The sequence below is a fragment of the Schistocerca nitens genome, chromosome 1, assembly GCF_023898315.1.
Source record: "Schistocerca nitens isolate TAMUIC-IGC-003100 chromosome 1, iqSchNite1.1, whole genome shotgun sequence".
Classification (NCBI taxonomy): Eukaryota; Metazoa; Arthropoda; class Insecta; order Orthoptera; family Acrididae; genus Schistocerca; species Schistocerca nitens.
This window is the reverse complement of record NC_064614.1, coordinates 580,307,409-580,328,163: the sequence shown is the minus strand read 5'-3', so window position 1 is coordinate 580,328,163 and position 20,755 is coordinate 580,307,409. Positions and strand designations below refer to the sequence as shown.

General features: G+C 41.4%; 1 protein-coding gene across 1 annotated transcript in view; it reads right to left on the bottom strand.

The window, feature by feature from the left end:
- The window catches only part of LOC126236442 (lachesin-like), a 464,103-nt gene extending 458,366 nt beyond the window's left edge, over positions 1-5,737 (bottom strand). The window contains exon 1 of the mRNA XM_049945760.1: positions 5,629-5,737. Within this exon, the coding sequence (XP_049801717.1) occupies positions 5,629-5,724 (96 nt within the window). The 5' untranslated portion in view covers positions 5,725-5,737. The remainder of the gene's footprint in view (positions 1-5,628) is intronic.
- Between the last annotated feature and the right edge of the window lie 15,018 nt (positions 5,738-20,755).

The window sequence follows — 20,755 nt, the reverse complement described above, 5'->3', positions numbered from 1 at the left end:
AGAATTTTACACACACAAACATATATTTGTGCAAATACATCGAGACATTATGAATAAACTCTAATGCGTATTCCTGAGGAAACATCACACGAATTTAGTTTGTGAGTACAGCCATCGTTCAAATCGCTCTTTCCAGAGCGAATAGAACTGTGATGTCTGGTCCTTCCAACTATGAAGATAGAAATGTGATTAATAACCTTCTACTCAGTGAAATGTTAGATTTACGAATCTCTCCAAATATTCATAGCCTGTCAGCAATATAAATACAAATTTGTAGAAGAGTTTTTTCAAAAACGCAAATGAACACCACAGAAGAAACGAGAAGTAAGTCTAACTCTGTCGCACTTATTCAATACTAGTTCTTGCAAGTTAAGGTTTGTTTATTGCAGTGCACAAATAATTTAGAGAGGAAAGAGGTCTCCCACAGAAATGTTTTCTGTTTAAATGTATGAGTGCAGTGAACACAGGAGGAATGTTCAGGGACTGCTGCGGAAAATATCGCAGTGCTTCATACTAACAGTTCCCTTCAATTTTTAATTTTTAAGTAACCAACCTGCAGTTAATTAAACAAACAACTGTTTTATACTCCAGGTCTATTCTAACCTTAAACCATATCCTCATTTTCATTGTGTTTGTTATTGCTTTTGGGCAAAGTATTTTTCAGTGCAGTGTTATTACGAGTTGTGTCTTGATGAATGGTGGCAGATTTTCCTTTCATTTCTTTTTTCCTGAAAGATGCTGCAGCACAGCAGTTTGTATCTGTCCGAAGAAAATGTTGACACACCTACATGAACAAAGCGTGTTAAAGAACGTAAATCACAAGGAAGGTTAAAATATGAAAATAAGACGTTCTAGGCGCAGTCCCATATTCAAGTTAAGCTTTGCAGCTGCAGGCGGTAGGGTTTTGACAATATTAGGGAGCCAGGAAGAGAATTAAAGGTTTTAATACTCCCGCTCCCTCAAAGCAAAATGCTCCGACTCTTAACTACCACTATAGTGATCTATTGCGACTTTCAATATGTTAAACAATTTCAACGTTTCACAACATGGAATGAAACCTAGTCGTTTCCTGTTTTCGTGAACATTAGAAAACCCATAATGAATAAAATGTATTGTTGTACACATAATTTGATATTAGTATTTTGGCCTTGATTGAGTACTACTAAAAGTATTTTCTTTATTTTTGTTACGCAAATCGTGCAGACAGAGCGATAACACAGCTGGTTTTTTAGTTCAATTTTAGTTAATGAGCCATTTGCATTAAGATGTGGTTTTCTGGTACACATAGTTTTTAAGGAAATGTAAAATAAATGTTCTAATCTGATTGCAAAAAACTAATATATTCATAAACTTGTGTTCCAAGCTGTGCGAGGAAGAGCGATTTTGCATGACGGAAACGACAAGGACACCTTGGAACTATGGAATGAAAATGCTGTTTCATACAGGTCAGCAGTAGAGGCCGCTGGCGATCAACCGATGATAATGAAGATTCCATACGTATCCAACGAGAATGTGGCAAATTTGCAGAGTATTTGTCCACGTGAGACTATGCAACTGGTCGATAAGAAAGGATTGCCATGAGTTGTGTATGTTATATAATTGTACACGTGTCAACTGTGTTTTTTAATTAATACTTCTTTAGAGTGCGTCCTCAGGTGACAATATATGGACACATTGGACTCACTTCTGTCACGAAGTAAACAGTGGGGAGCTAAAGAGGCAGGAAGATGCTGCTGGAGACCTGTCTGGAGAGGACAGAAACGATAACGATGAAAAATAGGGACAACAGATCAAAAGACCTACCAATGATGAAGTCATAGATGCTGAAGACCAAAGCTACAATCGATGCGATTCAGTGATAAGAAAGAGAGGCGGTCGAAATTTTCAACCTGTAAATCAAACGGTAATGTGGCCCTAGTCATCTTTCCAGAATAGTTACAGGGAGTCGGTGGTGATATTCTTTTTATGGGCATTAGGTAGTGGTCCGGGGGGGGGGGGGGGGTGTTGCCATCATACTGGTTAAACATACCTCACTAATACGCATCTCTATCCAAATGAAACACAATAAACTGAATATGTTTCTTACAACTCCCAGAACGTTCCTCTTGAGCAAGCTGGATTCGGTCCAGAACGGAGCTGCGCTGATCAAGTCTTATCTTTAACAACGGTTATTGAAGCAGGATACCAAACGAGGCAGAAAACATCAGTTGCTTTCGTCGATCTAAGTGCACCTGTCCCATGCGAACGGACAACAAAACTAATTGACAACATGTTAACTGGGAGGACATTTACCGTAACTACAGAAAAAGACACTAGCTGCCCAAAAGTATTGAATAATGGCTTACCACAGGGATCCATCCTTACTCCTCTGTTGTTTAATTTATGTATATCTGATATCCCTCCAACACAGTCCAGAAAGTTTGGTTTCGCAGACGACTAGGCTATAGATACCCAACACAACACTTGTGAAAGGACTGAAGAAATCCGAACTTCTGATCTATGTATCTTAAGCCACTATTTCCGCAAATGGAGGCTACAACGAAACTCAAATAAAACAGAAGTTTCATGTTTTCATCTGTCCAATAGCTTGGCACACAGACCCTTCGATGTCTATTTTGAAAGATACAAATTTCACTATAATACGCACCCAAAATACCTTGGGATCACGTTAGATAGGACACTTTCTTTTAAGAACCACTTGACACGAACGTCTGGTAAGTTCAAAACCAGGAACAACATTCTTCATAAACTCTGCGGCTCTCGATGAGCATCGTCAGCAGACACTCCTTGGGTATCAACATTCGGTTTAGTATACTCAGCAGAAGAGTATACTATGCGCCCGTCTGGCTTAATAGTTCACATGTAAAAAAGGTAGACGTACAACTTAATGAGGCCATGCGCACTATTAGTAGGTCAATACGATCTACTCCCACATATTGGCTACCTATGTTGAGCCACATTCCACCTCCTGATATCAGACGAAAGAGTGCGCTACTGCGCGGATACGAGAAGGTTGCTATTAACACCGACCTTCCAATATTGGACGACGTATTCCCTGCGGAACGAAAAAGACTAAGATCAAGATATCCTACTCTCATCACAGTCAGGATTCTCGTGGACACTGAATTCAGTACCATCAATGAATGGAAACGCTGCCCACAATGCCCACAATGCCTTAAGCTGCCTTGCATCTAGAAGAAACCCTCTGGACTCGACCAGCCTCGGGAAATTGGGACTATCTTGAACAGCATCCGAATGGGCCATGGAAGATGTGCAGACGCTCTCTGCAAGTGGGGGCAAATCTTCACCACCATCGTGTGACTGTGGTGCGGAACGACAGACGGTTGCTCATGTCCCGCATGTGCCTGCAAGGGTCCTTTCGAAGATTTCCTCATAGCGATGAGTGATGACATAAAATAGATAAGAGACCTCGATATTCATGTATAGCTATTGTTATTTGTGTTATTTTACGCTGGACAGCTGTGCTTAAACGTTGACGTGTAGTAGTTTTATAACCTATGTATATGCATTACCATACGATAAATAAATAAGTAATTAATTTTCCAAATGTACAGCACTCCACTCAGAAACTGAAGTTAAGTTGCATTGAAACTGTTGCAGCTGTGTCAGACAAATCGGGATGTCTTCTTTAGCCGTCCGGATTGGCCAGACACAGCAGCAAAATTTGCGCTGATGCCAAAAACGGATACTCCATGTTATAAATGAAATGCACCTTTTTTTTGGCTCCTCTAGCGACGTGCTACCGTGCTGTGACACGTGCATGTATGGACTGTAGACATATACTTGCGAAGAATCAAAAAATTAATTACTTATATTGACTTTTTTGGGGTGATACTTTAAACCTTATATCTACTCCTCTTATGAAACTTCCTGGCAGATTAAAACCGTGTGCCGGATCGAACCTCGAACTCGGGACCTTTGCCTTTCGCGGGCAAGTGCTCTACCATCTGAGCTACCCAAGCAAGACTCACGCCCCGTCCTCGCAGCTTTACTTCTGCCAGTATCTCGTCTCCTACCTTCCAAACTTTACAGAAGCTCTCCTGCGAACCTTGTAGAACTAGCACTCCTGAAAGAAAGGATAGTGTGGAGACATGGCTTAGCCACAGCCTGGAGGATGTTTCCGGAATGAGATTTTCACTCTGCAGCGGAGTGTGCGCTGATATGAAACATCCTGGCACATTAAAACTGTGTGGCGGACCGAGACTCGAACTCGGGAAATTTGCCTTTCGCGGGCAAGTGCTCTACCAACTGAGCTACCCAAGCACGACTCACGCCCCGGCCTCACAGTTTTACTTCTGCCAGTATCTCGTCTCCTACCTTCCAAACTTTACAGAAGCTCTCATGCGAACCTTGCAGAACTAGCACTCCTGAAAGAAAGGGTATTGCGGAGACATGGCTTAGCCACAGCCTGAGAAATTTGAAAGGTAGGAGACGAGATATGATACGCATGAAATGTATTCGTTCGTGTAAGCGGAAAATTCGGGTTCGAGTCGAGGTCCGGCACAAATTTTTCTTGTCGTCAATGCATTATACAGCCGATGGTTGTTGGTATTAGCAACTGCGAATACATATCACGTTGTCACAACTAGGTGGCGCCACGCTGGAGACTATCCAATAGTGTGGCACCCTCTGTCGCTATGTACCGTGTCAGACGGCGAACACAGCAATAACTAATGCCAAAACACTCCACTGCGCAGTCACACGTCATAGCCTTTCACAGGACACTAGCACGAACGCTCGACACTTTAATTAAACTAGTCAGAGGAATGCAGTGCTGGTTGTCTTCGCCGCGCGGGATTAGCCGAGCGGACTAGGGCGCTGCAGTCATGGACTGTGCGGCTGATCCCGGCGGATGTTCGAGTCCTCCCTCGGGCATGCGTGTGTGTGTTTGTCCTTCGGATAATTTAGGTTAAGTAGTGTGTAAGCTAAGGGACTGATGACCTTAGCAGTTAAGTCCCATAAGATTTCACACTCATTGAACATTTTTGGTTGTCTTCCTCTGGAACCTTGACGAGAACAGCCATGAGGGGCTCCTACATTGTTCCTACCGCTCAATGCTAATTTAGTACAGTAATGATATAGAAATAAATAACGTCACACATACGCACGTCTTTGATCAAGCTAAATACAGCGATAATTTTACAATCCTCTTCCTTAGGTGACCCCCGTCGCAGGAAAGTGCCTCTGATGGGCAGTGCTCTAATCACTTTCAGATTATTATGACCTTGAATATTTGTGACGGTAATATGGAGCCGCAGGTAATTCGCCTCCTCAAATTCATGAAATCGCATTTGTTGTCCACAAATACACTGACTGAGCAGAAATATCTGTGCTCAGCAGGTTACGAGATGGAACTCTGTTACTGTCTATTGCAGTGACAAGGCACTGATGGAATTCATATATTTAAAATTATGAAATTTTAACACGAATAATAAAAGCATTGTAATAAAACTGAAAAGTGATTGGTGAAAACTTGCTTCCCTCTCCGGCAGTCCTACCCTATTCAAAATTGAATGGTGTCCAGTGGGAAACGTATCACTTGCTTGACTGGTGGAGCTGAGCGAAACAGTTTAAATAACAGTTCGGCTGAATGCCAGCCCGGCCTACCTTGTAGTCGCCCAGGTTGTCGACGACGCAGGGCAGCGAGATGTCGCGGCCGAGCGCCACCGTCGCGTTGGGGATGGGCTCCACGAAGCGCGGCATCGGCGCCTCCGCCACCGCTGCAACACACGCACACCGTCTCTCTGTTAGCCTGGCCAAATTATGATTTGACCTGGGCGAAGCTGTTTCACAAGCGATTAAAGTAGTGTTTAATTCAACAAACATTACCTTTCAACATATCAAAAATCAGACAAAATTGTATCCTCGAAAAGCACCTAAAAATTAAGTTCAAAATGACAGCAATTTTTCAAAATTATTCGATTTGTAATATGAGGTTAAATGTTATCTAACGCTGTATTTTAAGGAACATTCCCTTCCTTCAGGTAAAGTTTGCTAAAACTGGCTACTAAAAATGGTTCAAATGGCTCTGAGCACTATGGGACTTAACTTCTAAAGTCATCAGTCCCGTAGAACTTAGAACTACTTAAACCTAACTAACCTAAGGACATCACACACACCCATGCCCGAGGCAGGATTCGAAGCTGCGACCGTAGCGGTCGCGCGGTTCCAGACTAGCGCCTAGAACCGCTCGGCCACCCCGCCGGCAAAATGGCTACTGCTAGACAATTTATTGTATTAAAAAAAATTGGAAAATGGCTCAAGAGGCAGTCACTCTAGCGCAGAAGGGTGCTGATGGTACAAACGAGGCCAAAAATTTCCGTGGATACGATATCTTCACAAACGCTGGAAACAGAGTGCGTGTCACGGCGAAAAACACGCACCCATAGGAACAGCTTTGACATGGAAAAAACAACAATCGCAATCGAAGTGTCTGTTTAGCTGAAGGAGTTTTTTCATCTCAACTGACTGCTTATTTTGTGGAACTGTTGTGGATTTTTCTTCACAATACAACCGAAATGGGGTCAAGTTACTACGAAGGTACGTATTTAATGAAACCATTAAAAATGCTGTGAGAAACGCTGCGATGAATGGTCTTATATGATAAAAGGACGTAAAGAATATTTTCTGTCAGATCTCCATGCTGCCGACTGCACATGTGCAAACATTCGTAGTGGTAAAAATTTTCCTCAATAATATGCACGTATCGAACAGTTATCAAAGAGTCACAAAGTAGGACGACCAGTCAATCAAAACATGATGCAGCTTTGCTGAAGACATGTACTTCCCTTGAATCTAATGACGAGGAACAAATTATATATATATTTATATATATATTGATGCTGAAGGCCACCAGTTTGAACATTAATCACATTTACAAAGTACATTTATTTTTCCAATTGGACTTTAAGCTTTCCATTTCCAGAAATTTAACACTGTAGAACGGGAAATAAATTTTCTATGACGCTTCAAGGTGTGTATACATTTTTTGACGCACCCTATATATATATATATATATATATATATATATATATATATATATATATATATATATATATATGCTATTACTTGTGGATCTCATCTGAGAAATGGCAGAGTACCTGCAAGAAAGTGAAAATATTTCGAAATGTTTTCTAAATTAAAATCTTCCAAAAAACTTCTGGCAGCCGTTTTAGCTGTTAATAAATCCTTTATTATAGTATCATACACGATCGGGTTCACTGTGATTTAATCACATCCTCAGATGTATACATATACGAAAAATATAATGACTCTTAGAAACTATAATAATGGCAAAAACTAAGAAAATTAAACTTGAAAGATAGGTGAACAAATACTCACGTAACTAATTTACCATTACTGTACTTTCTAATTCTCGTTATTTTTTTCATAGATGTGTACACCTGAGGGTGCCTTTAAATCATAGCGAAACTGGTCGTGTACGATCATGGAGTAAAGGAGTTATCAACAGATGATGCGGCTATCAAAGGTTTTTTTACAAAATTTTAATATTTTTCAAAATTTCTAAAAATATATCTGCTGTGTATCTAAGCTGTGGATGCCAAAATGGTAGAATAGTATGCTGAAAGAAAGTGAGCGAAAAGCATTTCGTAGAAGGCAGGTGGAAATAAAGCATGAAATACATTACTGTGAAACTGTTGTAGCATCTGGTGAAAGTACAAAGGTTGACATTGTAACCTTAAAAAAGACTGCTGATCAGATTCTGAGATCTTATGACGCAGATTTAAAAGACTGTGATCCTGAATATAATAAACTCAGCATAGGCTGGCTTGCTGGAATACCCATCAGTAGTACGCAACTATAGCGAAAAGATTTCTAACGTCTCAAGGTTCTCTCTAAAATCTTCTGTACTTCCACATGGCTAGCCTATTATAACGAACCAAGATTTACATACAACTTCTAGAGATAACCAAAATTTACGGTACCTGCTTCTTTTTCAGTAATACTTTAATTAAATTTTAGCTACAAATTACGTGATTCATGTTTTCCAAACTTTTACGTTATTCATCAGTGCATCTGACCAAATTTCCCGTCTTTTCAAGTCGGTACACAACATAATAATTATTTTGCACATTTCTGTGAACTAATCTAGCGCTAAGAAAATTAGCCTATAGATTCTGCTTTGCATGAGATACCAAAATGCCACGTATTTCAGATAATTGACACGAGATCTACAGATATAATTGTTCTGGAAAATTAGTTATTAATTAAAATTGTAATTGTTATCATATACCAGAAACAAGCTTAATTTCTAATAAGTACAATCACTCGGTAGGAGAAGTCAAATTATTCAGTGTCTTAAGTTCGTAGCATATTTCTAAACCTTAAAATTTATTTTTATTTTATCTAAGGCAAACAATGTTACTAAATTTATCCTTGTATTTTTGTAACCTTCAAAAAATATAGCTTCCTTTAAATTAGTCGCTGTTGAAAAAACAGGAAATATTAATATACTGTAATTTGAATCATTATCGTTTCTGGAACATCCTAGAAGGAATTGTTCTAAGATACAGAACAAAGTGCATGCTACAATCGGCAGTCGTTGTACGATCGTTGCTGAGGCCACATCTACCACGTAAGGTATGCGAGAAGCGTTTTTTCTTTGCCTCCTTTAGTTCTTTGGAAACATGTATTTGAGAAAATTTCTTCTCGTGTTTGTGTATGTGATTTTATAAACTGATATTAAGGTGAGAAAGCTCGTTTTAATATGTAAAGAATTCTCGTTTATAAACGCTGGAATGGTAACAAGAATAAAATTCGTGAAATAAATCAGCAAATTTTCTGACAGAAGAAAAGCTTCATCAAAACCTGGACCCATCCACCACTCCTAGACATCAAAGAAATCAAAGAATTGAGCCCTGAATATGCAACCAATATACAGACGGTACGACAGTATTCTTTCCTAATAACTTTATTATGGAGTGTTAGTAATATCCATCTTTCCGATAATGTCAGAAATATACTTTAGAAGCAATGCCTATTGCTAAAGATGTACATGTTATTAACGGCATATTTTCAAAAGTGTTTGTACTGAAATAAAGCATAGGAAAGAGTACATTATGCTATCCATCAAATTTGAATTGTTTCCAGCCGACACCTGTGATATTCTGTACCCAAAGACTCCTCCCAGCTTGTCGAGAATCGTACCTGTTGGTAAGTCATAGATAAAAGCAAATTGGGTGATGACTGATAATTGTAAGGCTCGTTGACATTGTGCGAATGTATGTGGCCCAGCGAAACTTAGATGAACGATGCCCACTGGTTTACGAGTTTCTATGGTTTAAATTTTACCTCGCCAAACAGATGCTTTTCCGTCCCACAGGTAAGTACAACACAACAAGATGATGAGACCGGTGCCTTTTATACTTACGTGATGGCAGTGCGCTAACTTGCTCGTAAATAAAGTCCTGTTTGTACTTCCAGCCCCTGGTCTAGTACAATGTAACGAAACTTTACTCAGGGTCTGGTTATGGACAGGAATAATGTTCGTACACAGAATTTAAGGGCGATCTGATGTATTGTCCAATCAAACAAGGTAAGATATTAGCGTATTGATACTTAAAATGTTACTGATACTTCAAGTGACTTTTATGCAGTTCGTGCACGTTACAAGGTTGCGCTTGTAGATTATAAAACGTTCCTGACCGCCAGGTTAGTCAATCATGAAAGTCCCAAAGCACAATTCATATCAGTTAAAGATTGTCACCAGATAAAACACAGTTATTCAGTTCTCTTCTCTGACGCGGTCTACTCTTGCTGTTTACTCGGACTGAAGACATCTTAAGATACGAATTAACACAATGTGCTCAATTATCATCGGGACCTTAGACGCAAACAGTATAACTGAACTCTCATCAAAGTTACTTTCAGTTATTTGACTAAATGCAAGACGGAATATACCCCTACGGTGCGCTAATGAGACGACACGTTACGTGACATTCTTTCTCTTCTGTTCAACGTAGATCAGTAACAAAACGAATTTTCAACATTATTTAATTGTTTTTGTCGTGTTGAAGACATAATATAATTTTTATCTGGTGCAAACTGCCGGCATATGGACAGACGCAGCCAATTTCACAGATTTTCGCACTCAAGTTGCCACGTAATCGTGACTTATTTAGCTTCATAATTAAAAAAAAAGGTCTTTCACACAAATACGTTGATCGAAATATTGTAGCATTTTTGCAACCTCATTATGGAAATGTGCAAAGTGTACCTACGGAAAGCAATGTGGATATCTTGGACAGTTTTATACATAAAAGGATTTGTCATTAAAACGGGAATGACCTTAGAGGTCAATCAGTTGCCTCTGCACATCCACAGGGGTGCTTTCAAGTGAAATGGCAAACGTTCTCGAGATGAGACCAAAACAGATGTAAGATTGACAGTGTCCTCAAAACCTTTGTAGAACTGTCCTTATAATTCTTGCTAGGTGACAATGAATTCTTCAAACTTCGCGCTTCCTTTAATGCCAGTGAGCTTCGGGAACTAGACTGTGTTTTTCAGAATGTGTCCCTTCTGTAACGCGATTTTATTTTTAAATTCATCCCCAGTAAATCAGAAAGAAGTTGTTTCTCACCTTTCATTGTCTTACTGTGGACAGCGTGCGCTCAAGTCCACCTAAAATACGATGTCTGCAATCCATTCCTGGTGCTCTAATTTTCGTTCCTGCACTCCTTTTTTCCGTCATAAATTCAAAAATAGCCAGTTTTAAATCTAGAAATCGTTCCAGGCATGTCCTCTGTCTTAACCAACATATTTCGCATTAATATATAAACCCTCCATATACTCTTTGTTCGGTTCAATCGACTGTTACTACTAGTAATGGAATAATGCGTTCGATTTCATAAATTTTACTATCGATTCTACCAATTTCTTCACGTGCTGCATGGCTACAAATTTGGCACAAAGTATTTCTTGATCTGCTGAACAGTGGATCCAGTCTGTCGATCGTTGTAATGTTTTTGATCTTTCACTGTCAACTAAATCTTTAAATTCTTTCTGCATGGTATCGTAATATAGTTTCATAGCAAATTTAAGGTATCCGTCGCTTATGCGACAGCATAATAGGTACTGAGAATTCTCATCCTTCTCTTCTGTCATTTCCTATCATTTTAAAAGCCTTGTCGCGATACATCGCTACGCTACCTCTTTTTGTGCAAACATTCATTGGTCGTGTGAACGTCCTTTATACAACGAACAAATAGCGAAGGGTAAACCGCGCTGACACTACGATTCTGCCGAACTGAAGAGTGTCGTGCCGACCGAAAAATGCCATACAGCAATATTAAGTGGAACGTCGCGCTGATCCGATTACTTCCACGAAGGAACGAGCAATGCCGAGACAGGCCGAACCGTGGCCCGCAGGCGGCCTACACACTTGGCCCGCGTGAAGTTTGACGTGAAGTTTGACCCTGATTTACAGAACGACACAGAGGAGCTATCGTGTTTCGATGTGCCCATTAATGCACTGTGAATGAGGTTGTCAGGTTTGCTGACGTATCAGCGCAGACTGTCCAGTGTGTTTGGAAAGAATGATGTATCATTCGTTGTCTTCTAACACAGCGCAAGAACAGTGGTCATAAAAAGACCATAAACGGCAATGACCGGATACCAGTATGATGGCTTGTCAGTGACAGTAGGTTTCAAACTCCACAAGAATTGCTGGAGTTGTGTTCTTTGTAACATTGCTCACAGCAGCATCCTAAGATGCACACCTTCAGTGGGTGAAATAACACAGAAACTGGACATTAGTTAACTGAAGGCGTGTGGTGTGGTTCGATGAGTCGCGATTTTTCTTTTTTTTTCAAATGTTGCAAGGCATCAAGTGGACCGACGACACTGTGGGCGCTTAACCCGCAGTGTGTGGAGAGTGTGGCTCAAGCCGGAGAAGGTTCCATGATGTTTTGAGTGGTGTTTGAGGTATCATGAATTGGGCCCACTCATTCATGCTGCTGTGAACATGAACCTGGATCTTTATTTAATATTCCTGGTGAAAAAGTGTCGCTCTTTCTTATACATATTCATAACGAGAGCACTGTGGGCATTCCTGTCTTCCAAGATAACAGCTCTTTTCATATGTTCACCGCACTGAGGCCGTTATCTAGCCTGCACACTATGTCACCTGCTATTTGCCTGATGTTGCCCTAAGGGTAACAATTTTTTGGCCGGTGTGCTTATACTGAAGAGGGCATGGTGATCTTGGAAGCTTATGCTGAAGCTGACATTGAAGAGGAAATGAGGAAGAATCATGTCAATCGTATAAGTATAAAAAGATAAACTGTATCTCATATTAAGCATGTACACAATCTGACCAACAGTGACACAGACGTGTTTGATATTAAATAGACAGCTGTCTACCAAATAGTTATTGGGTAAGAAAGTGATCCGATTATCGTTTTTATAAATGAAAACAGACATCGTACGAAGGGAAACTGCTGGCATATTAAAACTGTGTGCCAAACCGGGACTCAAACTCGAGTCTTTCTCCGTTCGTGGACAACCATTCTACTGAGTTACCTAAGCACGACTCACGACATGTTCTCACAGCTTTACTTCTGCCAGGATCTCATCTCCTACCTTCCACTCTTGACAGAAGTTCTCCTGGGAAACTTCTCTAAACTTTGGGTAGCTCAGTTGGTAGAGCATATGCACGCGAAAGGCAAATGTCTCAGGTTTGACTTCCGGGACGCTAAACACTAACCTTCTTCAGTGTAGTTAATAGTAAGCCTACACACTCCAGAGTCTTACTGCTGCCGGCAGTGCTGAAAGCTTTCTGTTACGATGAGAAAAATCGAAAGCACATTTTTACGTTCTCCTGCAACAGGGGACAGAGGTTTAGAGCCGGTAGACTACTGATGCGAACCTGGATCTCGAAACGCTAAAAATTCAGGTCAGACATTAACATAGTACCATGACAGAGCAGGATCAGAAACAAAGGCAGATGTACTGGTAGCTATCTGAGACCGTTATGCAACTATGAGCTCACCGATGTGTTCACAACAACCGATCCAGTAATCTTCCTCCTGAAGTTCTCAGGTACAGAACTGAGTGACATCTTTTCGCAGAAAAGGATCTAAGACATCAGTAGAAAATTGCTGGTTGCATCTAATTTTAAAAGGCAGATTGAGAGAAGGGGACACAATTCAGACAAAAAGGCAATAAGTGATTAAAGCCATTCCGGATACTAGAAAAAAGTATGACTAGTGATGTCCGAGGCCCTAACAAGCTCCTTGAGTCAAGTGGGTCATCCGGCCGCTACGGTCGCAGGTTCGAATCCTGCCTCGGGCACGGATGTGTGTGATGTCCGTAGGTTAGTTATGTTTAAGTAGTTCTAAGTTCTATGGGACTGATGACCTCGGAAGTTAAGTCCCATAGTGCTCAGAGCCATTTGAACCATTTTTTTCAAGTGGGTCAGGACGCTCAAAAGAAGCATTTGCCGTCTTAACTAGGTTATCATATATGCCACAGGAAAATGTAGGAAAATGTCGACAGGAAGAGTAGGAGAAGCTTACTTACGACCAACAGCACCAGAGGAGAAAGTGCAAGAAAATTCCGCTGTACACATGGCACACTGATGTCTATACTCGATTCTCAAAAATCATTTACAATCGTCCGTAGTCTACGCATGAACGTCAAAGGAACTCTGTTGACATCACCCAGACGGAGTAGTTTTTCCTGTGCCTCTTTTCATACACGTGCAGGCGTGCCTGGTTCAGGAAACAACACAATGGCGTGCACGCCTATACGTTGCAAAGCCGCTGTGTGAAACTAAAGTGGTGCACTATTTTATGAAAAGGCAATCACTTGTTTGCTTTAGACTTACGTACTATGTATTGTTGCATTGTTCGTGATTTGTTTGGTTTTCTAGCGGAGGGCCAAGCTTGTTCGGCGTTTTTAGCTACATACACACCCAGACTGCTGAACTGCGCTATAGAATACACGTTGTATTGCCAGATTTGATTGTTTCATATTTAAAACTTTCTGTGTCAAATGTACATAAACTGTTTTAACATTCCCAAATATTTGCGTATTCGGCCGCCATCAACGTCCGTTGCATTTTATGTGTATTATTAATTTAATGTAACCGGACTTACGTGTATTATCAGGTCAAGGAAAGCTTGCGTTACCCGTATATGCATGGCATTTTTCTATGTGTACCAATGTAGCACTTTATGCTCGATGAAAACGAGGAAGGACACAAGATCAGCAGGATATTGTAACAGATACAGGAGAGAACGGCGATAATTATGGAACACTAGCTTAGCGCCCAATACTACCTCGCGTAGACTGTGTAATCTGCTCAGATTCTTTTTATTTTTGTTTTTACTTAATCGAATTTTTATTTGTTCACAAATTGAAAATACGCATAAACTTTTCATGTTAATTAAAGCCATAGAAACATAGTCTTTTCCGAATGCCCTTCTGCTCAAAAAGCGATTTCTGGTAGCTGGAGTCTGAGACCTTTGAGTTCTTGTGATTTTTCCATAAAATTTTTAACCCCTAACACATATATCTTTAGAAGTGTATACTAGTTTTTACAGATTTAGCTTTAAATATGTTTAAATATAAGTAAATATTTGCATAAAAAATTTCATTCCCTGTTTCGGCACATTAGGGGTTGAATTTCCAGAAAACATTGAAACATGTATTTTTTTTTCCAAACGACAAGCCAAATACAAATGTTCAGAGATTTCGTTTCAAACATTAATGAAATATTTCCGTGAAAACTTTCATGCTCTATTTTACCTGCTTAGGACTTGAATTTCCAAAAACCTTGAAACACGATTTTTTTTTATTTCGAACCGAGAAGTTAAATACCAATTTTCATAGATGTAACTATAAAATGCTTTATTAGCTCTTAAATAGTGACTTATATTTAAAAAAAACTTTCACCCATTATCTCCCCTCCATATGGGTTAAATTCCGAAAAATGCTGTAACACTTATTTCTTTATTTCTGACCGAGAAACCAAATAACAATTTTCGTAGTTGTAGCTTCAAAATTCCGTTAATAGCGACATATTGGAAAAAAAAACCTTTCAACACCTATTTCATCCCGTCAGGCGTAGAATTTCTAGAACCCCTTCTCAAACGGCGCCTACAGCACAAGATCAACACCCTCTCCAAATTTCAAGTTTCTATCCTTAGCGGTTTTTGCTAGAGTCAGTCAGTCAATTCGTCGGTCAGTCAGGACATTTCCTTTTATGTATAGAGATTTATAACAGATTATCAAACAACATGAAAGAAGTGATAGTATTTTTTGATTTTTGAGCACACTCGTACTGCAACATCGTTTTATAAAGTTCAACATCGATTTCAACATCGATTATTACCAGAATGCCGCTACCAACACGTAACAATAATTAATTACGCCATAGGAGATTTGACATAAACGTTTCTCAGTTATATTTAAAAGAGAGGAAGAGAGATTAGAGTCTTATCACCTGATGACGACGAAATCATTTGATAGGAATTACGTACGGTAAAATCCAATTTTGAGATATGAGCAGAATAGTGTTGTCACATTCAGTGTCCTGACGTACATAGCGTGTTAACTCATGAAGTGAATGCTGCACTTGCTGCTGTATGATAATACAGTCTGCGACAGTTACGAAAATCTCAAGTACGCGCCAGCATGCAATCGTTTCAGGGATGCTGACATCCGACGACACAACAATTAACTAATATCTAGTTTCAATAAGCGTTCTTTCTTAAGAGCAGAAACCAGAGAAAATAGTGATGTTGAACACTGGTGTCGGGACCGAACTCAACATTCTAACTCGTCACAAAGATATTCCTTTGGGTTCAGGTCGGACCTCAGGGCAGACCAGCCCATTTCAGAATCGCTGTTGTCCACAAACCACTCTCTCATACCCTGCACCGACAAAGAAGCTGGTATAAGCATGCGTATTCAACTACAGAGATGTGTAAACAGGTAGAATACGGCACTGCGGTCGGCAACGCCTGTATAAGATAACAAGTGTCTGGCGCAACTGTCAGACCGCTACTGCTGCTACAGTGGCAGCTTGTCAAGATTTAAGTGAGTTTGAACGTGGTATTAAATTCGGCGTACGAGCGATGGGACACAGCATCTCCGAGGTAGCGATGAAGTGGGGATTTTCCCGTACGACCATGTCACGAGAGTGCCGTGAATATAAGGAATACGGTAAAACATCAGATCTCCGACATCGCTGCGGCTGGAAAAAGATCCTGCAAGAACGGGACCAACGACGACTGAAGAGAATCGTTCAACGTGACAGAAGTGCAATCCTTCCGCAAATTGCTGCAGATTTCATTGCTGGGCCGTCAACAAGTGTCAGCGTGCGAACCATACAACGAAACCTCATCGATATGGGCTTTCGGAGCCGAAGGGCCACTCGTGCACCATTGGTGGCTGCACGATATATAGCTTTAAGCCTCGCCCATAAACACCGCCGTTGGACTGTTGATGATTGAAAACATGGTGCCTGGTCGGAAGAGTGTCGTTTAAATGTGTATTGAGCTGATGGACGTTTACGGGCATGGGGACAGCTTCATGAATCCATGGATCCTGCATGACAGCAGGGGACTATTCAAGCTGATGGAGACTGTAATGGTGTGGAGCGTGTGAAGTTGGAGTGATATGGGACGCCTGATACGTCTAGATACGACTCTGAAAGGTGACACGTACGTAAGCATCCTGTCTGATCACCTGCATCCATTCATGTCCATTGTGCGTTCCGACGGACTTGGGCAGTTGCAGCAGGACAATGCGACACCCCATACGTCCAGAACTGCTACAGAGTGGCTCCAAGAACACTCTTCCGAGTTTAATCACTTCCACTGGCGACCGAACTCCCGAGACATGTACATTATTAAGCACATGTGGGATGCCTTGCAACGAGCTGTTCAGAGGAGATTTCCACCCCCTCGTACTCTTACGGATTTATGGGCAACCCTGCAGGACTCATGGTGTCAATTGCCTCCAGCACTACTTCGGACATTAGTCGAGTCCATGCCATGTCGTGTTGCGGTACTTGCGTTCTCGCAGGGGCCCTACACGATATTAAGCAGGTGTACCAGTTTCTTTGGCTCTTCAGTGTATATGCTGTTTTATGACAGGGTGCATTGTCGTTCTGAGACAAACATCGTCATCGAACCGTTCGTTTCCTGTACGCAGTACACTGTACTGTAAAATGTGTTCACATCCTTTCACATTAAATGCTTTCTTACGCTCAATAGGTAATACTCCGAAAAACTCCTCCATAACGTAAAATTACCTCGTCCATACGTCACTATTGCTACTACACATGACGGTTGGTAGCATTCTCCACATATTCGCCAAACCGAAAATCTTCCATCGGACTTCCACAGGCTATAGCGTGATTCATTACTCCGAATTAATCGTTTACAGCCATCCACCGTCCAGTGGGATCGGCCTTTACACCATCTCAAGCGCCCCACAGCACTGATTACGGAAGTATGTCGCTTATGAGGAATTCCTTGACTATCGTACCGCAAAAGTTTTACCTGTCTAAGCACAATGGTTGTAGTATATGGACTGCTGTATAGTACTTTGGAAGTGATGAGTGATTCCTTCCGCTGATTTCATGGGAGTGTTAACACCATCTGCCGTAATGCCCTACGGCCCCTGTCCGTCAGTATGCCTGGTCTTGTGGTTGTTCCTTCGCGTTTCCACTTCACAATCACATTACCAAAAGTCGACTTTGGCAGCTTTAGAAGGGTCTAAATGTCCCTCATGGGTTTGTTATCAGGTGACATCAAAGGACTAGTCCACGTTCGAAGTCGCCGACCTATCGTGAACGACAGATTCTGCTGTTACAGCCTCTCTACTAACAACACAATAATCCCCGTCTCCTTTTGTACTGTCGAGTGCACGTCTCGTGACATCTATCGGGCAATTCCGCATCACAGAGGGGTAAAATGGAAATGCCGTGTGGCTAGGGCCTCCCGTCGGGTAGACCGTTCGCCTGGTGCAAGTCTTCCGAGTTGACGCCACTTCGGCGACTTGCGTGTCGATGGGGATGAAATGATGATGAAAGACAGACAACACCCAGTCATCACGAGGCAGAGAAAATCCCTGGCCCCGCCGGGAATCGAGAACGCTACCGCAAGACCACGAGCTGCGGACCACAGAGGGGTGGCCGGATACTTTTGATAAGAGTGTGTACTTTACCGTCAGCGATCGCAACCTCATCACCTTCACACTGACTAATGCAGTAGCATTTAAAAAGAACACTGTACCTAGAACAATGTATAGCATGAAGAAGGAACTATTGCAGACAAAGTTCCGCTGAAAATTTCTGAAGAAACGTATTAATGCATTGATCAACAGTACATTTGTTAGTCAGAGAAGTAAAGATGGTCGAAGGGCATAGTACATTGTCACACCACCATGGAATGGAATACTGAATAGATTCAGATGCAGAGGCCATTCTGCAAGACCATATAAGAGATTGCTAAGGACGAATGGCCGTTCTAGGTGCTTTGAAAGTAGAAGAAATGAAGAGAGTTTACAAGAAACAATTACATAAAATGATAGTGAAACAAGGGATCAGCATTATAATGTGCATCAAAGATTAAACGTCGAGGAAACGTCAAATCAGAAACTCTCACTGGGACGGTCAAGTAGGATCTTTTGCTGTAGAGTCCCCACGAGGAAGAGGACAGTATAACAACGAACGGGAACGATACGACAGAATATCTGCTGGGCATCTTCCCGCTAGCAGGCCGCAACAAAGGTGACGACAAGGTACGGACTACTGTGTCGTGAGAAGCATAAAATCTACTGGTGACTGGTTTGGTCCTTTGTTTGCGTGACTGTAGTACATACTTGGAGGTAATCAGTGTTGCTGTAGCACAACGTACTTCTCAGACGTTTTCGAGAAATCGATGTTGAATGTTTTGTGAGCTGGTGAATTGCACCCTTCGAACAGCGGCGCTGCCACACCGGATACGTCGTCAGATCACGTCTGCTCCGTACCTCGTTCGAGTCCTTTTTTCTGATCTTCCACCGAACACTCATATGATCAGTATTCAATTGTCATTGAAGATTCTAGAAATGCTTCCATTTCAGAAACGCACTAAAGAGGTCTTCACCGTGCGTAATAACTAACGAGCGTCCTGAGTTCTTATCACTTCTGGTGGCGAAATGAAGCGGTCTGCAACACAGCAGCTAGGAATGCAGCAAACCACTACCCATACCACGAAACAGGGACACAAATGCTTTCTACTGATGCTTCAAAAGCAATACCAATATTGTGCACATTATTAGAAGCGGGTACCGTCCGGTACCAGCGGAAAAATGTTCCTATCAGAACACAAAAAAGGTGCATATGCTCCTGTTCAAAAGTCTGCCTGAAGTGTGTAGTACCACTTGCAGTATTCTACATTCCTCAACACCTTTAAAAATTTTCCCAAATATTTTGGCACGCGAACAAATTCGCGCTCTTTTCAACGTGCGGCTCGCTGTCACTCCAGCAAGCTCACCTAACTGTAACTCGCTCATACGCTCTAGCCCATCGCTGTAAGTCGCTCATATCCATTCACTCCCAATTCCCCATTCTCAGTCACTCATCCAGCCCAACTCATTGCCATAATCTCCTTGTGTCTCCCTGACTCTCAGTGTCTCCCGTCTCATAGCCACAATCTCCTTCGTTCTGTCCTACTTCTACTGTCATCTCTCACTGCCACTGTGTCCATCTTGCTCTCTCATACTGCTACTGTATTATTTGTTCCTTCTCACTGCCACTATCTCTCTCCTACTCGTTATCATTGTCTTAGACTCTGTCTTTCGTTATCACTGGCTCTCACTCACTTCCACTTTTCCTTCTCTTTATTCCTCTCCTGTTGGCACTGTCTCCATCACTCTTGTCCTTGCATTGTTCTGTCACTGTCAACTATGTTCCGCTGCCACTATGTCCCTCTCTATCTCTCCCACTGTCATTGTGTCCTTCGCTCTTTCTATGCCACCACAACTATTATCCTCCAGTATTTATTACTTTTACGTCTCTTTCTCATAGCCACTGTCCGTTTCTCTCTCAGCACAATCGGTTTCATAGCTCATGCCTCCAAATTGCTGACAGTAATAGTATACAGAAGAATGGGAAAGAAAATTGAGGACCTTTTATATGACGTTCAGTTTGACTTTAGGAACGGTAAAGGCAACGGAGAGGCAGTTATGACGTTGCGGTTGATAATGAAAAGACAAGAAAAATCAAGACACGTTCATAGGATTTGTCGACCCATAAAAGCATTTGACAATGTAAAAGGGTGCAAGATGTTAGAGAATTGCGAGTAAAGTTGGTGTAAGCTGGAGAGTAAGACAGGTGATATACAATACGTACAAGAACCAAGGGCGAGACATAAGACCAGTAGAGCAAGAACAAAGTGCTTGGGGTATAAGACAGGGATGTAGTCGTTTGCCCCTACTGTTCAATCTATACATCGAAGAAGCAATGACGGAAATAAAAGAAAGGTTCTGGAGTGGGACTGAAATTCAAGGAGAAAAGGATATCATTGATAAGATTAGCTGATGACCCTGCTGTCCTCAGTGAAAGTGAAGAAGAGTTACAGGATGCTGAGAAACAGGGAGAAGTTTTACAGCACTCTACATAGAACACAAGGAAATCCTTCGACTCATAATTTTAAATAAATCCAGTTTTGCATCACATATTCCTCATCGTGAGCAATCAGTTGGTGACAACAATTAA